Consider the following 25,968-nt stretch of genomic DNA (forward strand, 5'->3'; position numbering starts at 1 on the left):
GGAGGGTCCAAGGCTGTGTCAATTAAGGTGGGATGGTACTGCCTCAGGTAGAGCAGCGCAGGGCAGGGATCCGCCCCAATTATTTAGTAGTAATAGCCATCGGGCTGTGGCCTCGGAGCACTGCTTTCTTCCTGCCACCTATTTCTAAAATTCCAATTCGATCAATAAATTCTGGCTGTGACCTCTTTTAATTCCATATACATGTGTCGGTGTGCTTGTTTCTAGGTTTAGGCTTAAGATAAGTTAACAAAAGGGAATAATAAAACAAATGGGTGACTTAACCAACTGTGTAAAGGACACAAATGGGAATCATACTGGATTTATGTAGCTATATTTTAATTACAAATAATTTATAATCATATTTAGAGGAGTGAAACACAGTTACATACTGTAACTATTTCATGCAAAAACACAAAAAACAAGCAGTGCATGCAAGAGCTACATTTAATTGTTACTTGTATTCATCTTTAATTTACCACATAAAGTAATGTATTTTGTACAGCAGCATCTCTGCATAAAAAATATTTTATCAATATATCAATAAGAGCTTTTATTATTACTATATATAAAAATGTGTCCTCAAGAGATCAAAGAATTGTACAAGTATTCTAAAAGTTACATCACCAGATAAAATTGAATGTGAAAACTGTACAAAGAGCAGTGACACTTATGTCGGGGGATTTAGTCTTATGACAGTCCTGGTAGACAATAAAAATAGCTGTTATATCATACAGTACAGTTTCTTGCTATGCAAAGTGTGTAAGCCAATGTCTAATAAAGAGGTAACTTATGTGCCATGAGTTTTTGAGCAAAGCAGATTGTTGGTGTAGGTTTGGTGTGAGCTACCAATGCAGGACATTGCATATTTGCCATCTTATGTTAAGGCACACTATGGGCTGGAAAGCACTAAAGAGGAGTGTCATAATTAATGTTATTCCCCCACACCCTGATTGGTTCGTGGCAAATTACATCTTTTGCTGACCATATGTGATGCAAAGCTTACACACATAGGAAATTGTGGTTCAGGAAAACCTGTACAGCAGGTACAGTCAGCAGCACCTCACACTCCTTATGGAAATTGTACATGTCTATCAGTTACAGGTGTGACCAACTTCAGCTTGAAATTTCATCTCATCTTTTCGAAGTGGGAACAGGTCAATGAGTGTAAAGAGGTCTGAATTGTTGATAGGGATAATGTATCGCTCCTTGTCCACACCATGTTTATCCAGCACAACCATCTCAAACTTGTTTTCAGAGATTCTTAGGAGCAGTCTAGAGATAAAAAATGTATTTTTTACAGGTAAGGCTAATTGGAGACTTGGCTGGCAAATCAGTACACATCACAATAAGCAACAATTTTAGGTAGATCCTGTTCAGACAGCAAAAAGGACCCAGTAATTTGTTGGGTCAAGCCGGGTCGAAATTACCGGGTCTTTGACCCTGGTTGCCACCTGGGTTATTCCCTGGTCCAACCTGGGTTGGGTGCTGTATGAAAGGTTGCTTCCCGGGATTTTCAACCCGGGTCGCGCTTATACACGCTGATTGGCTGAGTGGGCGGGGCGCTGGTGCTGGTCGATGTTGACATCATAAAGCTGCACACAGAGACATCATGGCACACTGGAAGGAGAAGGATATCAGAGTGCTGCTGGCAGTCAGAAGGGAGGAGGAGATCAGAAAGCAAATTACTGGTACAGTCAAAGATGCACAGTGTAAGCAGCTGCGTCAGGCTCTCATGTGCTGTGTGAAACAGCAAAAAAACAGCAATAACTGAAGAACTCCGGGCTACACAGTAGTAACTCGTCGGCCATGATTAATGCAATGCAGTGAGCAGTCATCACCCACTTTTCATGATCTCATCTTTGTGTGCCCAAAGAAACAGTCGATTTTTTATGACACACAGTATTTTGCAGGTCTGAGCATGGTTGAGTGTGAAAGGGGTCGACCTGGGAATAACCTGGGTCCATGCTGCAGTGAGAAAGGGGAGTAGGAGCTGTGACCCAGGTCCTACCCGTGCTAAAAAACCAGAGTCCAAGCCCCGGCTTCTGTCTGAAAGTGGTGGTATTATTGATATGACTTACCTTCCAACATGACCCTCTCCAGGATGGACTTCCCTGGTATTCAAATAGGGGAGCCACACCAACTGTCATTTCACACACTGCCAAACATCACTGGCTGGGGCTCACTGGCAGTTGGTGTGACTTCCCTATTTGAATTTTGGACTGTACTGCATCCCCACCTCTGGAGCCTCCACCAATCATAAGTTACCAGGGAAGTCCAGGACCAGAGCATTGTGTCCCTCCTGGAGAGGGTCATGTTGGGATATGAATATGGGGAATGCAGGAAAAACTCAGGAGTGGAGTTCTCAGTAACCCATTATATCTAGCACTGCAAATGTAGATACATTTTTAATATTTATTTGCTTAGTAGGTCTACTGTACAGTTGAGTATCATATGTACCATGCATATTACATGATGTAGAAAATGTTTCTATTGTTGTTTGGAAATGTTATTTGGCATTATTAAATATTAACATTTCAATAACTTAGCATCATCAATAATTCCCATCTGTGATGAGTGTTTAGTTTACAAACTAAATATTCAATATCACTTGCAGCTATGTAGAAAATCATACTTGCCTACTTTTAAAAAAGCATTTCAGGGAGATTGTGATAGCACCACCTATGAGCGCGTGGTAAAGTGGGTGTGTACTGCTACATCTGAGAGGTGTGTCATAAAACTGACTTACATCCAAATGTAAATAAGCCCCAAAGCAGTTCGTAAGATCTATTTGTTGATGAAAACACACTAATACTTTTCAGAAAATACATGTAGCCATAGGGATCATTGTGCCTGATAACCAATGCAGGGAAATTATACTACTGATCCCTTTTTAATGTATATATATATTTTTTAATATAACAGCTTCATAATGGGACTGTAAGGATGAAATCAGGGAGATTGCTAGACTCTTCAGGGAGACAGGGAGATTGCTACTATTTCAGGGAGTCTCCCTGACAATGAGGGAGAGTTCGCAAGTATGTAGAAAATGAATATTTATTTTGGAAGTTTATCCAAATACATCAGCAAACAGACAATTATAATGTGACAGAAAGACAGATAGAGAATGAAGGATTGAGGATAAGGGAAAAATGAATCAGTTTTCCTGCAGTTAAACCACTTAACATTTTTATTTTGACAATACTGGTCAGAAATTATCAGGTGTTTTTTTTGTTTAATATAGTTTAAAAAGTATTTTCATAAATATATATATATATATATATACTGTGTGTGTGTATATATATATATATATATATATATATATATATATATGCCTAAGGGGCATAGACCCCCATTATAAAATAACTTCCCACCCCCATTGGCAACAGACCACCCGCAGTGTTCATAAATCCTAATAACAGTACCTCCCCCACACACCCTCTTAGTATTATAAAATCCCTGTTTTGTAAATCAACTCACCCCTGTAAAGAGCCCTTGTTTTTTTGCATATCCCCACTTCTCTTACCCTGTGACCAGTGTAATTTTTGTATTATTATTTTACACCTCCCTCCACCTTCAGCGTCATCCCACCCCCCTGCTGCAACTGATTTTACAGAGATCAGCCAGATAGTGCTTGGAGGAGTATCTCCTCGCCCTTTTCATCCCTGGTGCATGCGCTTCAGAATGCCGCTCGCACAGCATCTCGGGACGCGATTCCAGCATTGATATCAGAGGTCACAGAACGCCACATCACTGCCAGTGGTTCCGGGGAGTCAGAGGAGATCTGTTCTGCACTTGTGCAGAACGGATCTCCTCTTCTATAGCTAGGGACACAGCGGGGCGGGTGATGCGATCTTGTCAACTGAAGAGACCACGCTAGTTAAATGATTAAATGCATTTTTGCTCACAATGTAATGTGCAGGAAAGAAAATAGGGCCTGTTTCAGAGATGCACACAAATCCCGTTGTGGCTGCGATTTCGTACACAGCGGTTGTGTGAAAATATGAAAATATCGCAGCCGCATGAATTTGTACTGAGACGCCCACTAGTGCCACCTCAAATCTGCCGCTTGCATACAAAGACGCACTATCAATTTCCTGAACAACCCTGTAGTCGCTCAGAATGTTTGTCACAAGTAAGTCGCCGGAGCCTTTACCTACGAATTCGCATTAGCAGGCTCAGACATGCCCCCAGAATGGTCTCAACACACCTACTTTTGCTTGGCAACCCCCCATAACCTCCCACAAATGCTCCCTGACTGTCAATCACACTGCGACCGCCGTTGCGATTAATATGCATGTGTAGTATAACGAAATATCGCTGACTCCGCAAACATCGGCTTTGAGTGCACCTCCGAATCAGGCCTATGGTCTTTTATAGGAATTTGTTTCATAGTCAACATACCTGAGTTGTAATCCTAATGCAGGAGGAAGCAGCCTACGTCCTATTCTTCCAATGTAAGTTGGATATACACCAAATAATTCAATTATTGTCACATGCCGCAAATCTAAGCCACACTGAGCTTGCTAAATTGAAAGGAGACACATAGTAAATATTTGTTTTTCCAAATATTCCACTGATAGCACTGATCAGTGTAGTATAATAGTCTACTAGTACATTTCATTACATATTGCATGTAATAATGAATATTGTTTATATTATAAACAGTCAAAAATAAAACTTAAGAAACATTTTACACAGGACAAAAAACAACATCTGGCACACATATTAATGCGCTGCATTTTCTGGATTTTATTCTGAATTATTTTATTTTAGATACTATTCAGAGTTCAGTGATGGTACAATGCCAATTATGTTACTGACTCAACAGAGGATTTCTTTCAAAACATCTAGGGCCATGTTCAGATATACATATGTGTCTTCATACACCTCTCCCATATGGCACGAGATGCCTGACGCGATTCCTGTGCTGCGTACTCTTTCCTCAATTTTGCTACTTTTTACTGCTACTTTTCCTCAGTCTTAAATTTTAGTTTACAAATAGTGTACTATGTGTTTTTGTCACAAAGGAATTGGTATAAAGTCACAGATTAAGCATAATAGTGCATGGTGAGGGTCACTGCTATGGGACCTGCCTTGTGTACATCTTACTTCATGCTGCATGTAACTACACTGCATCGTTCTTTGAATCTACCCATTGGATGTGTAGCACATCCAATGGGACACTCCAGTGATCGATGGATTGGGCATACACACCCTACCATGTGTAAAATATATTGTTCCGATCCGCGGTGGGACAATATATATCATATGGTGTGTATCCAGCTTTAGTACACAAATAGTGTATTATAGTAGGTACTTAGGATTAGTATTTTGGCGCGACTAAATAGCAAAGTCTGTGGCATGATAAATGGGGCTATTTGGGGCCATTTGAGGATAAGTGTATGTGGACACATCTTTATGAGTATGAGCAAAAAAAAAGTATCAATTTGCATCTGGAATATACCATGTTGCAATGCAAGTGGCGCAAATTCATGGGCAGCTGAAATTTAGAATTAAGCCAGGATACACCTATCCCAATTATAAATGTCGCCACACATTAAAAAACTGCCCCCCTGTAGTGCAGCATGGTTTTACCAAGGTGCAAATTGCTCCTTTTTTCGCTTTTACGCCTAACTCTGAATAAGGCCCCTATTCTTTTGTTGTAAAGAATTGAATGTAAATGAACAGTTCTATAAAAGCATATGGTTTTCTTAAAATAGTTTACTGTTGTCATGTTTGTTCTACATTTTGGTGGTAGCTTAGAGTATCACTAAAACTAATATAGAGCTTCTAAGTCTCAACATTTGAAATATATACTAAAACATAATAATAGTAATAATATGTAAATGTTTCATCAGATATCACCTACAGTATGAAGATATTTAAAACACTGATGTGCTCCACTGCATGGGACCTATCTGAAAACTGCTTAATGTACAAACATACCAAAAACTTGTCTCACTGACCATTCAAAATATGTACTCTGGGATACTTCACTATCCCAGCATAAGGGATGCCCGCACTTAGAATACTGGTGCTGGAATCCCGACACCTGTCTGAATACCGGTGCCGGCATCTCGACTGCCTGCATCCTGAATGTAAGTAGCAGGGATGGGTGGAGAGTTAGGGTTAGGCACTAGGGGGAGAAGGTTAGGGTTAGGGTGCGGGGAGGGGGAGGTTAGATTCAGGCACCAGGGAGGGAGGGTTAGGGTAGGGAAAGGGGGAGGGTTAGGATACCTACCTACAGGTGTCGTTATCCTAACCCTGTCGGGATGCCAGCGTCGGGATATTGACCACCTGTTTTCCAAGCTACGGCATCCCGTACCCATTCCGGTGCCTTCCAATGAGTATAACAATATTACAGTGTTGTCAGGAAGCTCCTACCTTGGTGGGCCCAAGGCATGTACCCTTTATCCACTTTATTGTAAAAGCCAGACCTTGGTACAGTATGCATGGGACTGCTCAGTGCAGCCATAAGTCATGTGTGTTATACAAGCCGTGTATAGAATTACTGTTACATTTCTGAGAACAAGTCTGCAAAGGTAATGTATATCATGGCACATGAAGATAATCACTTTCTTATTTTAAACTGTTATACCTGGAGCGTTCCAATCTGTAATCTGTAGTAAAAATCCCCTGCAGTGGGCGTTGATATGATTAATAATCTTCTCTTCTCATAAAACTGATCCAGAAATTCAGCTGCATTTCTCATTACAACATTAATATTCATAACTGTATTAGAAACATAAAAAACATAATTAACCTACTGTAAATGTAATCCCTATATTCAGTTATACATCAAGTAAATACCCCAAAGTAAAAGCATCTACAAATTAATTATAAATGGTCAAATTATAAGCTTTAGTTTTAGTGTTTGTCAGTACGGTGTTTGGATAAAGTAAGTAAACATTAATGATGTAATCAGTCTGTAAAATATACAATAAAAACCTCTGACTACACGATATTACTGCAGATTAGTTCAGGCAAAATTCACCAAGAATTTAGTAACAGAACTTATAAAATATTCTACATAGGTTCAGCGCAGTAACAGGGAACTCTGCGCCCTGTGGGGACTAATGAGGCACCGCAGATATGATGTGGGGGTGGGCCTGGAAGTGTGGTACTGGGCGCCTCTCCAAGCAACTTGATAACTTTCCAGGCATCCCAGAAGCCTGATACAGGTGCCACAGGCTGCAACGGTGCTGCCCCCTCTGCCTTGCGCCCTTGGTGGTGGCACCAGTCGCAGACCAGTAGTTACAACAACATTGCATAAGTTTAAACTGGCAGCGAAATGCAAAAACTAAAAGCTCTGCTTCCTTGACATAAAATCCCATCTGAAACCACCATCATTTGATGTAGATAGGAAGCTCTTTTATCTTACACTAATTAACAAGTTCTTTCCTTCAGAGCGGTTATTATTGGAATCAATTCTGGACCAAGTAGTGTGAGGATCTTGATTTAATAACTACAGGACTCTTTACAGTTAATCTTAGGAGCCACTGGAGAATGAGGCATGTCTGCTCGTGTCAGTAGCTGTGAGAAAATTCAAAATAGGATAGTAAAGTGTCTTACAGATGCACTACCAAGCTGCATAATGCATACTGTACTAAACTTGTTATCTATTATGGATCTGATAGTTTTTCCACTGGAGGGATACAGTAGCTTATACAATATTCAGAGAATGTAATATCTAGGGCAGTGGTTGCCAAAATGGTTGCCATGGCACTCTGGAGTGCCAAGGGGGGATTGTTGGGCTGCCTCGGGTTGGTGTTTCAGGACCAAATTAAATTATTTATAGTCCATGTGATAGCAAAACCAGTACTGGAGGCTACTAATTACAGTATAAAATACGCGGACAGGCAGAAGCGCAACCCTGACCACCACCACCACATAACTGAACCTAGAAGTTACAGGTAATCACAATTTATTTCATTTAATAATTTTTGCAAAAACTTTTGGCTTAGGGGTGCCGTGAAAAAAATGCTGATACTATAGGGCGTCATGATTCAAAAAAGTTTGGGAACTACTGATCTAGGAGAACAAAGTTCTTCAATTCTTTATAAATATTATTACAATAAACAGCACTGTTTCGTATCAGTTGGTTCACACTATTCATTTATTTATTTTTAAACAGTTTATATATATATTTAAATGAAGAACAGTGGCTTTGAAACAACCAAGCAAAAAAGATGAAATAGTAGGATATCACATTGATAATTATGTAACAGAAGATTAGTAATAACAGAAACAATGTCTACAGCAGCATGTGGCAAAAAATTACATAGTAATAACAAAAATAAATTAACATTTTTTAAAATAAGAACAGACTGGGAATACAGGGAAGTAGAGAGAATAGGGGGGACTGCTAGGAAGGACACCAGGGATACCACGGGCTGCAGTTCTGCAGGTTCTTAGGGGATCTGTTATTAAGATAAGTAGCAATTGTCTCTATACTGTACCTGTCACACTTTATTAATTTACCCTGTAACCTAGTCAGTGTCGGTTACACTTTTCCTGTCTTTATGGTGCTCACCAAAACTACTAGTTTGCTTGCTCTGCAGCCCTGGTGTCTTCTCAGCAGACAACTCTTCTTTCTTCTCACTCTCTCTTATGAGCCTTCACTCCACCCCTATTGACTGGCTGTTTCTTTCTGCCCTCATTGTCTCTAGTCTGGTTAGTGTTCCCCATTTGCTACTCATCCCATCCTTTACCTCTTAAGTACTATTCACTCTCTTTCTTACTGTAACTGTATTTCTGCTTCTTGCTTTTAGCCTTTTGTGCACCCCTTGCCTCTACTTTCTTGCCACTTGTGCCACCCCAGGTATTTTGTTTTGCCGCGCCATATCCTATATGAACAATCTTGTGAAGATCCAGTCTCACTTCAGAATTGTAGAATTAGGACACAGGCACTGACATGATCTCTTTCTAATACAGTAAATGATGTGTATATTACTGGTACTACCAGTATAGGCTAACCAAGATTGGCTTAAGGTGACTAGTTATCTTGCTTACTAACAGGACTATGTAACAAAGTGAAGATTTTGCTAAAGGTCATTTCTTCTGCTGTCACTATAATGAATAGATATTCTAATTGTCTTATCAAATAAACACTTATATCTGTAATTAAAGTGGAAAATTGTTAAGCATACATGTCATGTTAGACAATGTGAAGGTAAAATAAAGTCATACTTACAGGTACAAGTTGGCTCTGTTCCTGACCACTCTGAATTAAACTGGCAGACACGGGCTGGGCTTCCTTGCAGTTCATAACCACCCACACAAGAATAGTCACAGGTAGCCCCATAGTTATCTCCAGCTCCTGAGCACTTGATGTAACCGTTCTCTGGAGCACTCAGCTTAGCACAGCGCCTGACTTGGTAGAAAGACAAGAGATATGTGTAGTACATAACTTACTGACAAAATGTCACATCTCTTCTGCTTTTACATATATACATGGGCAGCACAGTTCAAGTCACTAGTTCCTCAATTCTATGTACAGTATGTTTTCTACTGGCTGCTTAATATTCAGACTAAAGTAAGAAATCCCTGTTCTGAGCTTCCTCCTTCGCCAAGTACAGAGCCTCCTATGTATATCACCCCATCCATAACACCACTCCACTTACAGTAGCACCAACTAAAATTCTATACATAAAAGTGCATTAGAATGTATTAATTTCATGCTGATAAATTACCCGGTGTGAGGAAGAATGGATCAGAAATCTAGTAAAACTCAGAAACAGTTTGGAGCTTGAATGAAGGCATTACATTACTCCTTTTGTTAGCTGATCAGTTATGACTTACTGTAGGCTCCTTCGGGCATACAGTACATTAAAATAGACTTGTCTCTTTAAACAAGGGGTCTTCTTAGACACACAAGGGGGACAGGAGAAATGAGCTCTTACCTATGCAGGCTCCATTATTTGCAAATGTAATGATGGGCTCAAGGTATATAACCCTTATTTTCTCTTTATTAAAACTGCCCTGTCCCACCGTTCCATGTTCTGACTATGCTCTTCACATCAGCACCTTCCTGCAGTCCTCATACTGTACATGTGACCTACCTGCACTTCTGTACTTTATCCACCTGACTACATTGGTTACATGAATGATCTATACTCTTCTCACCACTTTAGCGTTGATCCAGTTTTCCGCAACACCCAATGCTTCATATTGAGTCAGAAAGCTAGAGAAGCCATATTGCTGCTACTTAGTTCTAACAGTGTAGAAACCAAGCGGCCCTAGAATGAGCAGTGTATTGTACCTTCAGGGGCCCCCTGAACTCCTATGACCCAGTTAGGTTGTTACACTTCTTATGCCATAGCCAACAGGACTACTTGTACAACTGAAATGTTACCACTGTTGTCTTCATCTGGCCTGATACAAGGAGAGCTGGCTAACGTAACTTACATTACAGCAGATCTCCTATGTGTCATGTTTTATGAACTTTTACAACATTACAACATTACAAATATTAATATTCCATATTACTGACACTTACTTACCTTTCACTTTAACATTAAATTTACATGAGGCTTTATTCTCTGCTCTGTCATACACAGTGTACTGGATTCTGTGATCTCCTTCTGGGAAGTCCGACCCTGATGGACGACCTTTTAATACCACACTGAAATATAGAAGTTACTATAACTAAGATACTCATTTTTTTTATTATGAAATAAGTGATAAGTAAATCTGTCAATCTAGTATAAAAGCACAATGAACCTCATTCAGAGTTGGTTGTAAACGAGAGTTGCGTAATTTTTTCAGTGCACATGCTCCTCTTTTTAGGCAACTCTTAAGCTGGCCACACATCTGTTCAACCAACCAACTAGTTGATTGGTTGGAATGAAAATCTGGTAAGGAGTACAATCAGCAATTTGCTCCCAAGCGCTGGAAAATGGACCAAAACTGTTGTTTGAACAAATTGTTTAGATCAAACATTTAACAAACTTGTCTGACCGACCATTTTCATCTGTTTTCTGGCATTTAGGAGCACATTGCTGATCATCATTTACTCCCATTCCTTACCAGATTTTCATTCCAACCAATCAACAAGTTGGCTGGTTGGATGTAAGTTGGTCTAGTGTGTGGCCAGCTTTACTGGTGACTCCCTACGTCAAGGAAGCCAGGCATAGGGTTAGAGGGAAAATCTTGATGCAGCGAAAGTACAGTAAGGGCGTGTTGTGAGTTCCTGTTTGGGGTCTGAAATTGCAGGAACCGAAACGCAAATGAAGTTAAAGTGCTGCAGCTGTATTTGAGATTACGTTTTACAAAAATAAAGTATGTTTATTACTGTGTTTGGGAAGGGGAAGGCTACCTATATGTTTATTAATGTTAGCAATCAATTGTTTGCTTAATTGTACCCAATATAAGGGTAAGCAAGCTTCACCAATCGCTATTGTGCTATGAGATAATTATCATATACAGAGTAAAATGGATTTTTGGAGAAGAAAATGGAATTATGGGAAAATAAAAATGTCAGTCTACAGCATGGTGATCATTACAAGTACATGCAGGAATACAGTTGTAGAAGATCAGTCCAACAAGCATAATACTGTACAGTTATTTCTACATAACTATATTAGACAAATACATAGAGAAACAAAACTGAGTTATTTATTTAATTAAGATCTGTCACCAGAAGATGGAGATGGTGCAAAATAGTTTAAATAAGGGAAGTAGCTTGAGAGAAGATGTAGCATATTCATATTTAATGTGGTCCTAAAGCTGAACTCCGAGCTATGGAATGATTCCACTAACATGCCCTCTCTCCCACAGCTGGGGAAGGCTGTGTATGAATAAAAGCTTCTTACACAGAATTATACGTTTTTATTTTCATATTCTAGTATTTTGTTTTAGTATTCTGCTTTAAGTGAATGTTAACAAGCTTTTTATGATTCAACTGAATATTTATATCCATTGAGATTTTATAAATGTCTGAGACTGGATAAATGCATTTGCACCAAGGACTAAGATAGTGCAAAGTGACTTCACATTCCAACAGTTTGATTAACTCCTCAGTACATTTCAGCCTAAAACCAGTTATAGTGCTTTCAGATCCTAAATCAGATTGATGACTCCAATAGAAGACTAAAATGCAACTAACACGCTTACCTCCAGGTAACATAAGTCTGAGGGCTCCACGCAAAGGGCCCATGCAGCTTGGGACAGGACAGCTCACCCTGGACAGCATTGCAATGGTTTCCTGCTAGCAGGGGAGATGCAATCAGTGATGGGTCAGCCTCTTATAAAGACGCTAACTGGGTTGAGCCATGACTTTGTCCAGTCAGTGGTTGTGTTAAGAAGTAACACAGCTCTGTCTGGATTTAAATTGCTCCAAATCCGCTACATAAGAAGTGGCTATAACAATCAAGGGGATAAATTCTCCCAGAATCATGGGTCTCTGGTACAGGGTAGACATACAGTATTTCTGCTAGTTGCAGGTTGTATCTCACCATGAGTAAATAACAGACATGTTGGCACAACAGCCCCCAGTTAGATGATCTGTTATTATTATGATCTACAAAATACAATAAAATTGTATGATGTGAAAGGCTAACTGTGCCTTTGTGGAGTTTTCTTTTAAAGGGGCAACTCCAATGAAAGGTTTTTTGTTTGTAGAGGTTTAATTAGCAAGACAGTCCTATATAGTATCCTATCCCTAACTATTTTCTACGAGAACCTGGACTGTTAGGGCTTATGTAGCGGATTTGGAGCAATTTAAATCCAGACAGAGCTGTGTTACTTCTTAACACAACCACTGACTGGACAAAGTCATGGCTCAACCCAGTTAGCGTCTTTATAAGAGGCTGACCCATCACTGATTGCATCTGTATGAGCTGTATGTGACATTAGCAATGTGTCCATGAATATTACATTCATCAGGAAGTAATACTTTCTTACTATAGTACTTATGAAGCTTACTCTGTTAAAATCCCATCTGCCGTGTCAAGTCCCTCAGGAGTCTCCCAGAACACTCTGGCAGTCAGTTTATTGGGTTCTGCTACTTTTTCCTTTACACTTGGACACTGAATCCTTGGGGGCTCCAAATCTGCAAAATATTCCACAAAGATAAAACAGAGAAGTATAGTACCAGAGACTAGGAAAGCAGTAATGTAAAGTTGTGCTAAGTATTATTAACTAATGCTGGGTACACACTGGAGGATATATAATTTGTACAGCTGATGGACGTTACGTTGTGTACACACGATATATCTGTGAACCACGTTAGACACAGATATATCGTGTTGGCCATGCAGAACGGCAGATGCAATATATCTGAAAGATATATCGCAAACATCTGCTGTGAATACGGGTAACCGACCTATATAATGGCCTCAGGAACCAGTGCCAATATCGTCACAACTTGTTCTTGTGGCCAGTTGGTATGTGTGTATGTACCACCCAAATCAGTCAAACTGCCGGCCAGCCGATCCATCGGCCAAGTGTGTACCCCACATAACATTGCTTAATAGCTGGTATTTGTCCTCCCAATCTCTGGCACATAAGTTAAGTATTTAGAAAAGAAAACAAATAGTAAGCAGCCAGATAATGTATATTTTTATGGTAATGTCTGCAAGTGCATTTTGTTTGTAAAAATGTAGTGTAATATAATAGTAACTACCGAACTTACTGTGATTTTCTAGGTTATATATGTAATTGTAATGTATTTGCAAGGTGAAATGACGTATATAACCTAGAAAATATCTGTCAATTCTGTAGTTACTATTCTATTTTACCCCATTTTTCATAAGCGGTTTGATGATTGTGAACGTTTAAGTATTATTATCAATAAATAGACATGGCAACTGAGCTGGGGACTCCTGTCTCACCCATTACACAACATAATATAAACATTTATAATGTACACCATAAAAGACCGTCACAGATAAAGTTCTGATTGGGAGTGAACAGCAATACCAGAATATTCCACTAAATTTACAGCAACAGGCCCGTGAAATACTTTACCGTCACCCAGAGTCAGACTGGGGTGTGGAGGCTCCCACAGTAAATTTGATTGCAAGGCCCAGTATAGGGGCACTCACTAGGATGTACTACCATTTCTAGCATTGCACAAGCAATTGCATTGACTCCTTAAATGGCAGTTCAATTTGTAGGCCTGTTCAGAGAAGGCTTTATTTGTAATATTTGCAATTTATAATGAATATAGGACCTCATTCAGAGTCGGTCGTACGCCTAACGGCCGCAAAACTGAAGAAGGAAGCAATCGCACGGCCGGTAGGTCGCAACCAAAGTGACGCCCATACGTGAAAAATGCACCTCCTCTAGCTAGAGAGTGATAGCAGCTAGCGATCGAGTCAATCGTCAGTCGTTGTCAGTCGCTGTTTGTTAATTTTCTTCTGATGGTTGCGGCCGCTTGTGTTGTGTGCAAATTACATCAAAAATTAACAAAAAAACGCTTAGAATAAGCCATCCCCATGAAATATATTTATTCTTATTATTCTCTAATGCAAACGCAACTGAATCAATTACAAACCAATTAGCAGTGTTATTAGCAACAACAAACGATTATTAGCTGCTTGCATTGTGTGGCACAAATAGAAACATCAAACATAACATCAGTCACATTCGATAGTATCGATTGTACTCTGGTGCTGGAGAAAGCACATACCTCAAGCTGTACGATCAGCCAGGCCTCTAACCTGCTCGCAGAGTGACGTTTTACTACTTCGGCCTTCTGTCGGTCGTAGCAGGAAATTTATGTACGCCCCTAAAACGCCCTGAAAACGGTGAGGAACGCCTGCGTTTTTAGACCACTACCCCCGTCAACACCCACAAACGGCCTTTCATGTCAATCAACTCCCGGAAGCCACTTCCTGCTCGTATTAGCCGTACGATCGACAGCATTTTGGATCGCAAGGTCTCATACGCACATGCGCACAACTAACCGTACGCATGCGTGGTGTGGAAACATCGGATGCGTTTGACCGACTCTGAATGAGGTCCATAGTACTTCTAGCGTAAGTTTATATGTAAAATCTGCATATTTTGGTGGTAATAAACTGAGGATCTCTTCTATCAAAATCCAGCACTTGCCACTGACTATAACTGTAATATACATACTTTGTACAATACATAATGAATTAAAAAAATTAAGTTAATTATGCAAGATGTTATTACCTCACATAGCACAACTGGTCTACCACCTGGTTAGCTCGGAACATTCTGTGATCAAAAGCACATGTAACAGAACACAAGGTCAGATTCAGGGATATAAGGGTTTGGGGTTGATAATGATGAAGGGCATATTGTGAGGTGAAGAAGGTGAAGAGCTGCTGTGACCAGTGCTGTGTGCGCGTGGCCAGTGCCATGAGGGTGTATACACCCTCTACACCAGTGATTCTCAAACTCGGTCCTCAGGACCCGACACAGGTCATGTTTTCCAGGTCACCCAGCAGGTGCACAGGTGTGTTCATTACTCACTGACACATTTTAAAAGATCCACAGGTGGAGCTTATTTCACTTGCGCCGTTTGGGGTTCAGAGGACCGAGTTTGAGAACCTGTGCTCTACGCTATCAGTCCCAATGCCTCCCTACATGTGTAAAAGTAGTACAGTTGCATAATTTTGTTTAATACATAAGATTTATAGCCAACCAGGTGACTAGTTGGACAGTCATCATGCCGTCATGATGATGGGCCTATTTTTACATTGAAGCCTGTGGCTGCAGTACCATCTGCCACATTGTTAATCTGTACAGACTGGTGGCAACAGCGCCTTCACACACCACTCATACCAATCGCACTGTGTGCCCTGTGCACAGACTGCAGTGTAGCCTATCCTATATAAGTGTCCGTGGGCCAAAAGCACCTCTCCCCCCACCAGCCACACGCATGGTGCCACACCTATCTCTTTTATTGATGATGTCAATCAATTTTGATTGTCTTATTGCTGAAGGTGCATACACACACAATGATTTTTTGAACGATTATTGATAACTATATCGTTTATCGTTCAATCGTTGAAAAATTTGTTCACTTTCTGAGTTAAAACGATGAATGATTATCATTCATGCGCGTTCACGTTTGTAGTTTGTAGTTCAGTCAGACTGACTAGCTCAACGATTTTCAGTAAGGGAATATAGAAAAAATCGTTTGTAGTTAAAAAAAAATCGTTCATTACATTTAGTAAATGAACGATTTTAGTAAACGATTTTCGTTCATTTTTCAATTGAAAAAAATAATGAAAATCGTTTACTAAAATCGTTCATTTACTAAATCGTTGTGTGTGTATGCAGCTTGAGCTTTAACTTGACAGATTAAGATGAAACAAAGTGCAGGTTATTTCTAGGCGTTTCCACTACAAAATGCTGTGGTTTTCATGAAAATCAGTTGAGTAGTTTTTGTGTCTTTATTTACTGCTTCTTTTAAGCAAGTGGGAGCATAAGGAATTAGAAGCTGCATCATCAATATAACATTGTGTCCATGGAACAGTAATCACCAAACTGCATTAGCCGAATAAAAATGGATATGAAGTTTTCTAATGTCTTTATATCTTCGTGGTAGTGTGTTGTCAAATTAGTTCAACCTATAAAGAATGCATCTACTACCATCTAGTGGTAAGTGCACAGTAACACGTGTCAGCAGTTATAGTTATCTTCATGTGTTGTATTCTTGTGTATTAACAGTCAAATATAATTTAATCTCAAATAAATATATATTAATCTGAAATGTTTGTCTTCTATGTAAGCCTGCGCACTCTGGGCCTGATTCAGAGATGGACAGAATTGCAGAGCCACTCACAAGCCGCTGTACAAATCCGTCCATCTCAGATACAAATACCAAAGGAGGTTGCTCCTTTGGCCACAGCCTGGCCGGTGATGGTTACGCAAGAAGCCAGGAATCTGCATTTGCCGATGCAGACCCTGGCCTCATATCTCCTGGAAAATGTAGGCGATGTGCCTCCGACTGCGGCAATCAGACGCGCCCCCGCTCCGCCCCCTAGATGCCACAGCATGTCAATCATGCTGGGGCTTGGGGGGGTCTGTGAGCGAGATCACAGGAACCATTATGAAAGCCACAGCATGTCAATCATGCTGGGGCTTGGAGGGTCTGCGAGCGAGATAGCAGGAACCGTTCTGCACATGCGCAGACCCCTAACCATCAGAGATTTGCGTTCACCCTCGGATGAACATACATCTCTGAAGCAAGCCCTCTGTATTAGTATACAAGATAACCTTGGCTGATCCCCTCATGTCTGTTATGTTACAGACTCACTAGTGTAAAATAAAATGTAACAAAAAGATGTTAGTTGTGTTTACTTTCCTGAGTAGGTATGTACATTACATCTGCCTCTGTTTAATATGCTATTTCTCCATTTTACCCAAACTTGGGCACATTTCCATCCAAATAATCTTGTCCTCATAGATGATGTATAACCCTTATAGATGCATTGCTTCCCTGACCACCAAGTGTATGTACAGTACATTATAGCTCTTAGATTCTGTATAAAAGATTTTGCCAATAATTTTCTGAGCCACATTCATAGTTCAGAGAAGAGAAGACGGTGAGCACATTGGCGCTAATGCAGAGTTGAATTTACACATGCCCAGAATATAGTGCACATGCTTATGTGTGTACTGTATGTAGATTTGTATGAATCTGACACTTGCTGCCATATTCTACTGAAGAAGCGGGATGGGGGCAGGAAGGCCAGGAAAATGTAGGATGATACAGTGAGGGCATGTTCATGTAATTGCGAACAGATGCACGCCCACTCAGAGACACAAAGGGGCTCGCTCTGAATCAGGGTGGCCACTTTGTTTTTAAAAATCCAGCCTCCTGGCCGCTCGTTAAGCTGTGGTTGACCACCCATAGCTTTTGTGAGCGGCAAGGTGATGTGGTAGGGTCTTGTCTGCCACAAGCGCCAGTGAGCTTCCAGCTCTATTAGATGTCAGTAGGGCCGCCCACAAATGGCAGGCGTTCCTTCAGGAACGCCTCCATTTGTCTAGCCACCTCCCCTCCCTGCCTAAAAAACGAGGCGAGCTGTCGATCAACATCGACATCCGCCCCGTTTGTAGCGAGCCCTGGAGTGAGTGAATTTCTCACTCACTCCGGGGCTTGCGCGCGTGCGCAATGCCCCACCATCAACCCGCTTACAAGCGCATAGCATTTGCAAACGGGTCTGAATCAGGCCCAAAATCTCCTGTCAAAGCTGTATCAATTGTAGCTTCCCAAAGGCAGTTGCAAATAAAGACTGATGATAATAATCAGCGGCTGCTCCTACAGATGTGTCCTTACACATCTTTGCTGCAGTCGCACTAAAAAGTCCTTCTTGGTGCGTCAGGTCCCATAAGACTCTGCTAGCGCAGGGCATCTTTACGTGCCGAAAATGCATTGCAAAGCGATGCAACTACGACCCACCAGCAGACTGTGCTGTTTATATTGTCCGCCGCTGGACACTTGTATAACTGTGTGTGACTGAGGGCTTGTTTCAGAGCTGCTCGTTCGCTCCGAGCGATGTTCGCACATCTGCGCATGCGTATGGGTCGTAATGCGCATGCGCCAACCAGTCAGTGCGTTCGGAAATCGTGTGTTCGCAAAATAGCGAGTGCCTGCTAATTTGAGTGACAGGATGAGGCGTTTGTGGGTGGTAACAGGGGAAGGTGCTTGAAAACGGGGAGGGGAGATCCGAACGCAGGCGTGCCAAACGGACGTTTTTATTGGTGTGCATAATTAACAAAGCAGCGTCATCGGCCACGTCACTTGGTTGTCTCTTAGCCTGAACTGTTCGCATGATTGCGGTAGGAAAATCCAACCACAAGCACTGCGAGCAGTTCAGCCGCCTTTCGATGTACTCGATTAATCTAATAAATAGCGGAGATGATGTACGATGCGAGCGGCCAGGGGGCGTCTTTACAAAATAGCGAGCGCATGTTTCGTTCGCTCGCTCAGACATAGAGGCGTCAACAGACCGCAAAGAGTGTGCGCTCAATTTAAATAGCCGGCCCCTTTTTCTGAACGAGCGAGCGCAAATAGCGTCCGGCTCTGAGTCAGGCCCTGAGTCTCTAAATCTGTATATGAAGTGCTACAATGTAGCGACTGCAGCTTTTTTCATTCCAAGTTCTGTTGTGCTTCATATACAGACTCAGTGCAAGCAGATATACAAGTGTCCAGCGGCGGCTCCTACGCTCGTAGAGGAGGGGGGCTGCCGCAGCCGAAAAGACTCACCGCCGGAGTAGCTAGTTACTGGCTGGGTCCCGGCGCCTGCAGAATAGTTACTGGCTGGGTCCCAGCGCCTACAAAACTGATGTGACAGGTGCTGGGACCGGTGCATGCGCACTAGCGGTGTGGAGCCGCGCAGGCACATTTTCACCAGCTTCCAAAGGGCTGCATCGTCTGCAGTCCCTAGGAGCTGGGTAGGGCTGGCTGAAAGAGAGAGTAGCAGATTCCCCCTGAGACTGCCTGTTGTGTATCTGACTGGCAGATGGCGCTTCCAATAGGCAGTCACAGAGTGCATTGACTACACTGAGGTGGCAAATTTTACTGGGGGGGGGGGCTGCAGCCTCGCAGCCCGCAGGCAAAATCCACCACTGCAAGTGTCACATATCAAATTAATCAGCACAATCTGCTGGTGTGTCCTAGTCGCGTAGCAGTGCGACTTTGACACATTTTTGACTAAAAAAAAGATGCAAAAAAGATGCCCAACGCAGCTCACTCACACCAGGCAAGTTGCACTGTGTGGCAAATTAAGGCTAGTACACCTGTACCTGTCATTGCCAGGGGGTTTGCACCTCTCTACCAGTCCAAATGTGTAGCTTGTGCGCATGCATGGGACCACTAACCCATACATCAGCACAAATTAACAAGCAGCCCAGGCTTCTAGGGACTGCATCAGCTGTAGCCCCTAGAAGCCAGATAGGGCTGTCGTTATAGCAGGGAGTGGCTTTCCACTGGTTTAGTGCTAGAAGCATCTACTGTTTTATTTGAGTGTAAATTAGATCTAATATATGTCCAACTTATAATCAGACCTTATGAGCCTGATAGTGTTCTATCGTCCAGTGTCTAGCCTGCTCTTAACAGCAATTTGTCTACAGCTTAGGATAATTTTTACTTAGCAATGATAGCAGCTATGAGAGTCCTTGCATCAGGGGTCAGAAGCCCGGGATCTGGTCTATACTGTAGATAGACAGTAAAAAGGTTGTCAATGTCTAGATTGACACCAGATGTTAGACAGTCAATAGGTTGACAGGGACAAAGGTCGCCAGGGACAAAATGTCGACACACTAAACATCGACATATAAGAAGGTCGACATGCACAAATGGTCGACAGGGTCGACATAAAATTGTCAGTGCGAAAAATGTCGACACCTTGTTGTTTTTATGGTTAGTGTTAGAGTTAGGCACTTACCACGACGTTTAGCATATTACTGGTGCAGCAGTTATGGCTCACTATACTATAGCTGGCATCAGATAGGGATCAATTTTCTACAGTTGCCACCATAGTTGGACGCGATGTCAACAGTGAACATGTCAACATTCACAATGTTGACATGGTCATTATGTCAACATTTACAGGTTACGTTTAAGGGTTAGTGTAGGTTTAGGGTTCTATCAGTAGAAAAATGTTATGTCAACATCCCGAATGTCGACCATACTAATTATATGACTGTGTCGACAGTATGCATGTCGATATTGTGCATGTTGACATGTCCACATAATGTCCATGTCAACATTCTGGGGTCGACATTTTGTACCACAACCGGCATCCTGCTATGGCTCACACAGGAGACAGCCAGGAAAGGGGGTCTGATCACCACTGTAAGCAAGAATACATTTATTTAATACGGTGGCTAGTCATGACAAGGATCGTGCACCCACCTCCCACCAAGCCAGGTCTGGTGCAGGTCCCCAGGTTCTTGGGTCTGTGTGCACTACATCTCTTGCAGTCATGATGGACATTGCACTAATATACTGAACATTTAATACTTATTTACATTAAACTTAAGCGTTGTCATTTGAAAAGTGCTTTTCTTTGCACAGTGCTGTACATGAAGGATTTTTACAGGTTCTCTGCCCAACTTAGCCAGTAATATATTTTAGCTTTTTAGTTTATGGGACAGAAGTAGACTAAGTGACGACTAGGTTATATGTAGTTGACACTGGAATTTAAAACAGGGTCTCCATGATCATTTCCAATGTATTTGCTAGGTGCATTCAATCACTTGGATACTCAGCAATGGCTTTTCTCTAGATTTAGCTTGCACAAAAAACACAATTAATTGTGACACAGTGATTGCTGAACAACATGCAGCTTAATACATTTTCTCGTAGTTTATTACAGATTGAAGATACACTGCTAGATTTGAACATGTTCACAATTATCTAGAGATACATAAATGTCTCTGTGACAAAGATTCCATGACCTCGCTGACACTGACTAACACAGTACATTATGGAAGCTATGCTGTCTAACACGTTCTATGAATTATGTGGTGTTTGACACAGGGCTTGACAATACATGTTGGCACATTAATAGAGGATGAGATTCTATCCTGAAGGGTTCCTTGAACTTTCAGTAGCCTTAAAGGAAAATAACACATGAAATACAATATATTGCCTATTTCCTTACCCTGGCCGAGGAACTCCTTGTGAAATAGCTGCACTTTTTACCTCAACAGAGATAATAAAACCCATATATAACAGCTGCTTACATTTTCTATTTGACTTTATGTCTCTCGAGTATCTACAGAATGATTTAATTCCCCCCAAAATACAGTTTCGAAATGTAGAAGTCTTTGTAAATATTTTATGCCTGGAGGGGAGCTCATTCTAGAAGCACAAGTTACCGCTTTTGTAAAAGGACATAAAAATGCAGAGACATTTTTGTAAACCAATCTGTAGGTCACTGTGAAGAAATTGTACTGTAACCAATAGTGGCTCTAGGGGCGGCCAAGCAGGGCGGTCGCCCTGGGGCGTGCCTGCAGTCATCCCACCAGCCCTGTCTAATCTGATGGCCAGGGGCGGGCGTAGTACCACATGCTCCCTGGCCCACTACACTATTACAGTTTGGGCCCACTGGCTGGATGCAGCTGTAACCATAAGCAGCTGAAGGTGCCTAACTAAGGCTGTTATTGATGCAGTGCTGACCTTGGATGGTGTATAAGCCACCATGGCCCACCCTCTTAGTGGCCAGAGTGTCACTGAAACCGCCAGTGCTGAAAGCCATAGAGTGTCACTGAAACTGCCGGCAGTGCTGCATGAACAGGAAGCCAGGCAGTAGCACAGGGAGCACCTTTCTTGGCTACACAGCCTTTACATAGGACAAGGGGCCTGATTTAGCATGGATCGCTATTCTGCCTATAAGCACGCAACGCAGTTGCTAATATCAGTAAGGATATGTAAATGTTATCATTCGCACTGCAATCGCAGCCTAACATAAGGATGCCCACTTCTCCTTACTCATATCCGTATACTTTGGCAACATAGCGAAACAATCAGTTACATTGAGTAACATCGGACCATACGCACAGTTAAGGCAGGTCAGACCTCACTCAGGAATTGCTTACCTCAGTGCACGCTATGAGGCCTCAGGCAGCGTCTGGTATCGTAGTCGCTAATTTATGCACGCCCCTGCAACGCCTTCCCAACGCACTGGCACACCTGCGTTCGCCCGGCCACCCCGTCACCACCCACAAACGGCGCTTCCTGTCAATCACTCTACCATGGTTCTGCGTAGCCTCTTTTAGTTCTCAGTGGCTAGTTTGCGCACTGCGATGCTTACACATGCACAGTACGCAAGAATTGGTTGAATGCATGCATATAAGCAACTGCGTTCCTTGCTGAATCAGGCCCAAGGAGCTGAAAGCCTGATACACCTGCATAAGGAGGACTGCAGTGGGGAACACTTGGAGTAAAGCTGGGTATACATTAGATGACCTGTGTACCCAGAGACCCATGATGCGACAGACAACATATTGTGTGGTCATTTGACACCGCATAATGTGGTGAACGGCCACACAATATGTCACTCACCAGCCGCATCCACAAGCATGGGTTCGTTCATCAAATTGATAGATTGAGCAGCATACATGCTGCTCAATCTGTCGATGCAACGGGAGCACGCATGGTCCAACATAGTGGGTACACATTTGCTGATGTGGACAATATCTCGGCCCGATCCGCCAGATCGAGCAACATATCATCTAATGTGTACCCACCTTAAGAATTAAAGTACAATAACCACCTATTCCTGTCAATTATATTAAAAAGTTAAAATACAATACAAAATAGAAAAAGAAAGCATTTTTTGTAAATATATATATTATGAAAATGGTAATTTAGGGGCAAAATTGTGTGGAATATCCTGAAGAAATAAGGTTATTTTTATTTCTATCTGTCTCCCACTGCCTCTCCCTGTCACCCACGGACTACCCAGTCACTTACTGCCTCTACCTGTCACCCACGGACTACCCAGTCACTTACTGCCTCTACCTGTCACCCACGGACTACCCAGTCACTTACTGCCACTCCCTGTCACCCACGGACTACCCACTACAATTCTCAGCAAGTAGCACCTCACATTGTGCTTAGGGTGTGCAATCTAGGACCCCTATGTAATAAATACGGAGCGCTCTGATGACATCTAAAGACCTAGAGGCTGGAGACTCATCCTTAAACACAGAGACCACAATTGGTTGGTTTATATGAAAGGCAGATAATACTTTTGGAAGGAAGGACTTTTGTGTGCGCAACTCCGCCCTATCTTCGTGGGAAATGAGATAAGGAGGGTGACATAATAAAGCACCTAGTTCAGACACACGCCTTGCTGGGTCGAGCGCCAAAAGGAGAACCACCTTCCAAGTTAAGTACTTTATCTCCACCCTCTGTGACGGCTCAAAGGTGTTAGACTGGAGAAAAGACAATGCCACATCTAAGTCCCATGGTGCCGTTGGAGGCACAAAAGGAGGCTGAATTCTGACTACGCCCTGGAGAAAGGTTTGGATATCCGGCAATAAGGCTAATTTCCTTTGAAAGAAAATAGACAACACAGATACCTGTCCCTTTAAGGAACCAAGACGAAGGCCTGCTGTTAAACCAGCCTGAAGGAAAAGAAGGAGACGTGATACCTTAAATATTGACGGAGGAGAATTGCGTCTTTCACGCCAAGCTACATACATCTTCCATATACGATAGTAATATTGAGACGTGACTTCTTTACGAGCCCGAATCATGGTGGGAATCACACTTGACGGGATACCCTTTTTCCTGAGGACGACCCTTTCAATAGCCACGCCGTCAAACGAAGCCGTCTTAAGTCTTGATAAATAAACGGCCCCTGAAGAAGGATGTCGTCTATCAACAGATTCTGTATCTGTGAGTACCACGCTCGTCTGGGCCAATCTGGAGCTACTAGTAGCACCCTGACATTTTTGCACTTGATTCTTTGAAGCAATCGGGGGATGAGCAGGAAAGGAGGGACTAGGTATATGTAGTGAAACCTCCATGGTGTTGTCAGTGCATCCACTGCTGCTGCCTGCGGGTCACTTGTCCGGGAACAGTAAATTGGTAATTGGTGGTTCAACCTTGATGCCATGAGGTCGGCCTCCGGTCGGCCACACCGCAGAGTCAGTTGGTGAAATACCTGAGGATTGAGCGACCATTCCCCTGGATGAATGTCCTGCCGACTGAGGTAGTCGGCCTCCCAATTTTCCACTTGGAATTCCTCTGCCCAAAGCAGAATTCTGCTTATTTCTCTCATGGCGGCCCTGCTTTTGGTGCCGCTGTGGCATTGTCCGACTGTACTGCTCTTAATTCTAGAATATTTATGGGCAGTCCTGCCTCCCACTGAGTCCAGTGCCCCTGAAAATGTTTCCCCAGGGTCACTGCCCCCCACCCTCTCAGACTTGCGTTTGTGGTGAGGAGAATCCAATCCCACACTGCAAACTGTCTTCCTGCCAGCAGGTGAGAGGGACTCAACCACCAAATGAGAGATGTTCGGGTTTGGGGAGACAATAGGACTCGCTGGTGGAGAAAGAGGTGGGATCCTGACCACTGGGAGAGAAGGTCCAACTGAAATGGCCGGACATGAAATCTCGCATATTGAATCGCCTCGAATGTCGCCACCATCTTCCCCAATAGGCGGATACAGAGATGTACAGAGACTCTGCGATGCCGCAGAATCAGATGCACCATGTGCTGAATGGAGGAGGCCTTGTCCTGAGGTAGAAATACCTTTTGTTCCACCGTGTCCAATATCATGCCCAGGAATAGCAGGCGTTGTGTTGGAATCAGAGAGGATTCTTTTAAGGAAACAGTCCCAGGCACAGGGAGTACTGTCTTTTTGGAAAGACAGGACACTAAGGGATCCACTGCTGGAGGAGTTTCGCATAATTTCCTACTTTCAGGTGGAAATGGGTAATAAGACAAAAGTTTCTTTGAAATTTGAAACTTCTTATCTGGGTGTTTCCACGCTGAGGTTAGGATATCATCCAACTCCTCTGATGCTGGAAAAGTGACAGTCTGTCTCAATCTTTTACCAAAGATAGACAGTTTAGTAGTCACCTCTAAATCTTCTATATGTAAAACCTGGCGTACTGCAGTGATTAATATATCTACGCCCTGACATGTAGGTTCGGACTCTTCAGGAATCTGAACCACCTCTTCCTGAACCTCACCCTCTTCTGGCTCCTGCACCTCTTCCTTATCTGAATCATCCCAGCATAAGGGATTTTGAATCAGTCTCTTATTAGGGACATTATAAGATGAGGCTGCAGGAGGGGCCTGTGACATTACCTTAGTAAGTCCCTCAACAGATCTGGCTAAAGAACGAGCCCAATGCGGGTCATGGGGAATCTTTTTCTGACCACCTACCTGTCTCTGCGAGCTGCTTCTAGCTTTGCAGACAGTTTTGACATAACAGATGTCAATTGCTCAGACCATATAGGCTGAGCTGGTGTGTCAGCAGTCAGAGGCTGAGAAACACACTTGTCACACAACAGGGAAGTGTT

At 42.4% G+C, this 25,968-nt stretch overlaps 1 protein-coding gene across 2 annotated transcripts in view; it reads right to left on the bottom strand.

Annotated features, from left to right (window-relative positions):
* Window positions 1-330: 330 nt before the first annotated feature.
* Window positions 331-25,968, bottom strand: part of SRPX (sushi repeat containing protein X-linked) — a 92,304-nt gene continuing 66,666 nt past the window's right edge. The window contains exons 4-9 of one of the 2 annotated variants that reach the window (XM_088451687.1): window positions 12,925-13,051; window positions 10,503-10,624; window positions 9,194-9,373; window positions 6,599-6,732; window positions 4,402-4,523; window positions 331-1,272 (exon numbers count right to left, since the gene is read on the bottom strand). In XM_088451687.1, the coding sequence (XP_088307813.1) occupies window positions 1,092-1,272; window positions 4,402-4,523; window positions 6,599-6,732; window positions 9,194-9,373; window positions 10,503-10,624; window positions 12,925-13,051 (866 nt within the window). In that variant the 3' untranslated portion in view covers window positions 331-1,091. The remainder of the gene's footprint in view (window positions 1,273-4,401; window positions 4,524-6,598; window positions 6,733-9,193; window positions 9,374-10,502; window positions 10,625-12,924; window positions 13,052-25,968) is intronic. The other variant, XM_088451686.1, reaches the window with a different exon arrangement.

This window comes from Taudactylus pleione, unplaced genomic scaffold, assembly GCF_031769625.1.
Source record: "Taudactylus pleione unplaced genomic scaffold, aTauple2 ptg000026l, whole genome shotgun sequence".
Lineage (NCBI taxonomy): Eukaryota > Metazoa > Chordata > Amphibia > Anura > Myobatrachidae > Taudactylus > Taudactylus pleione.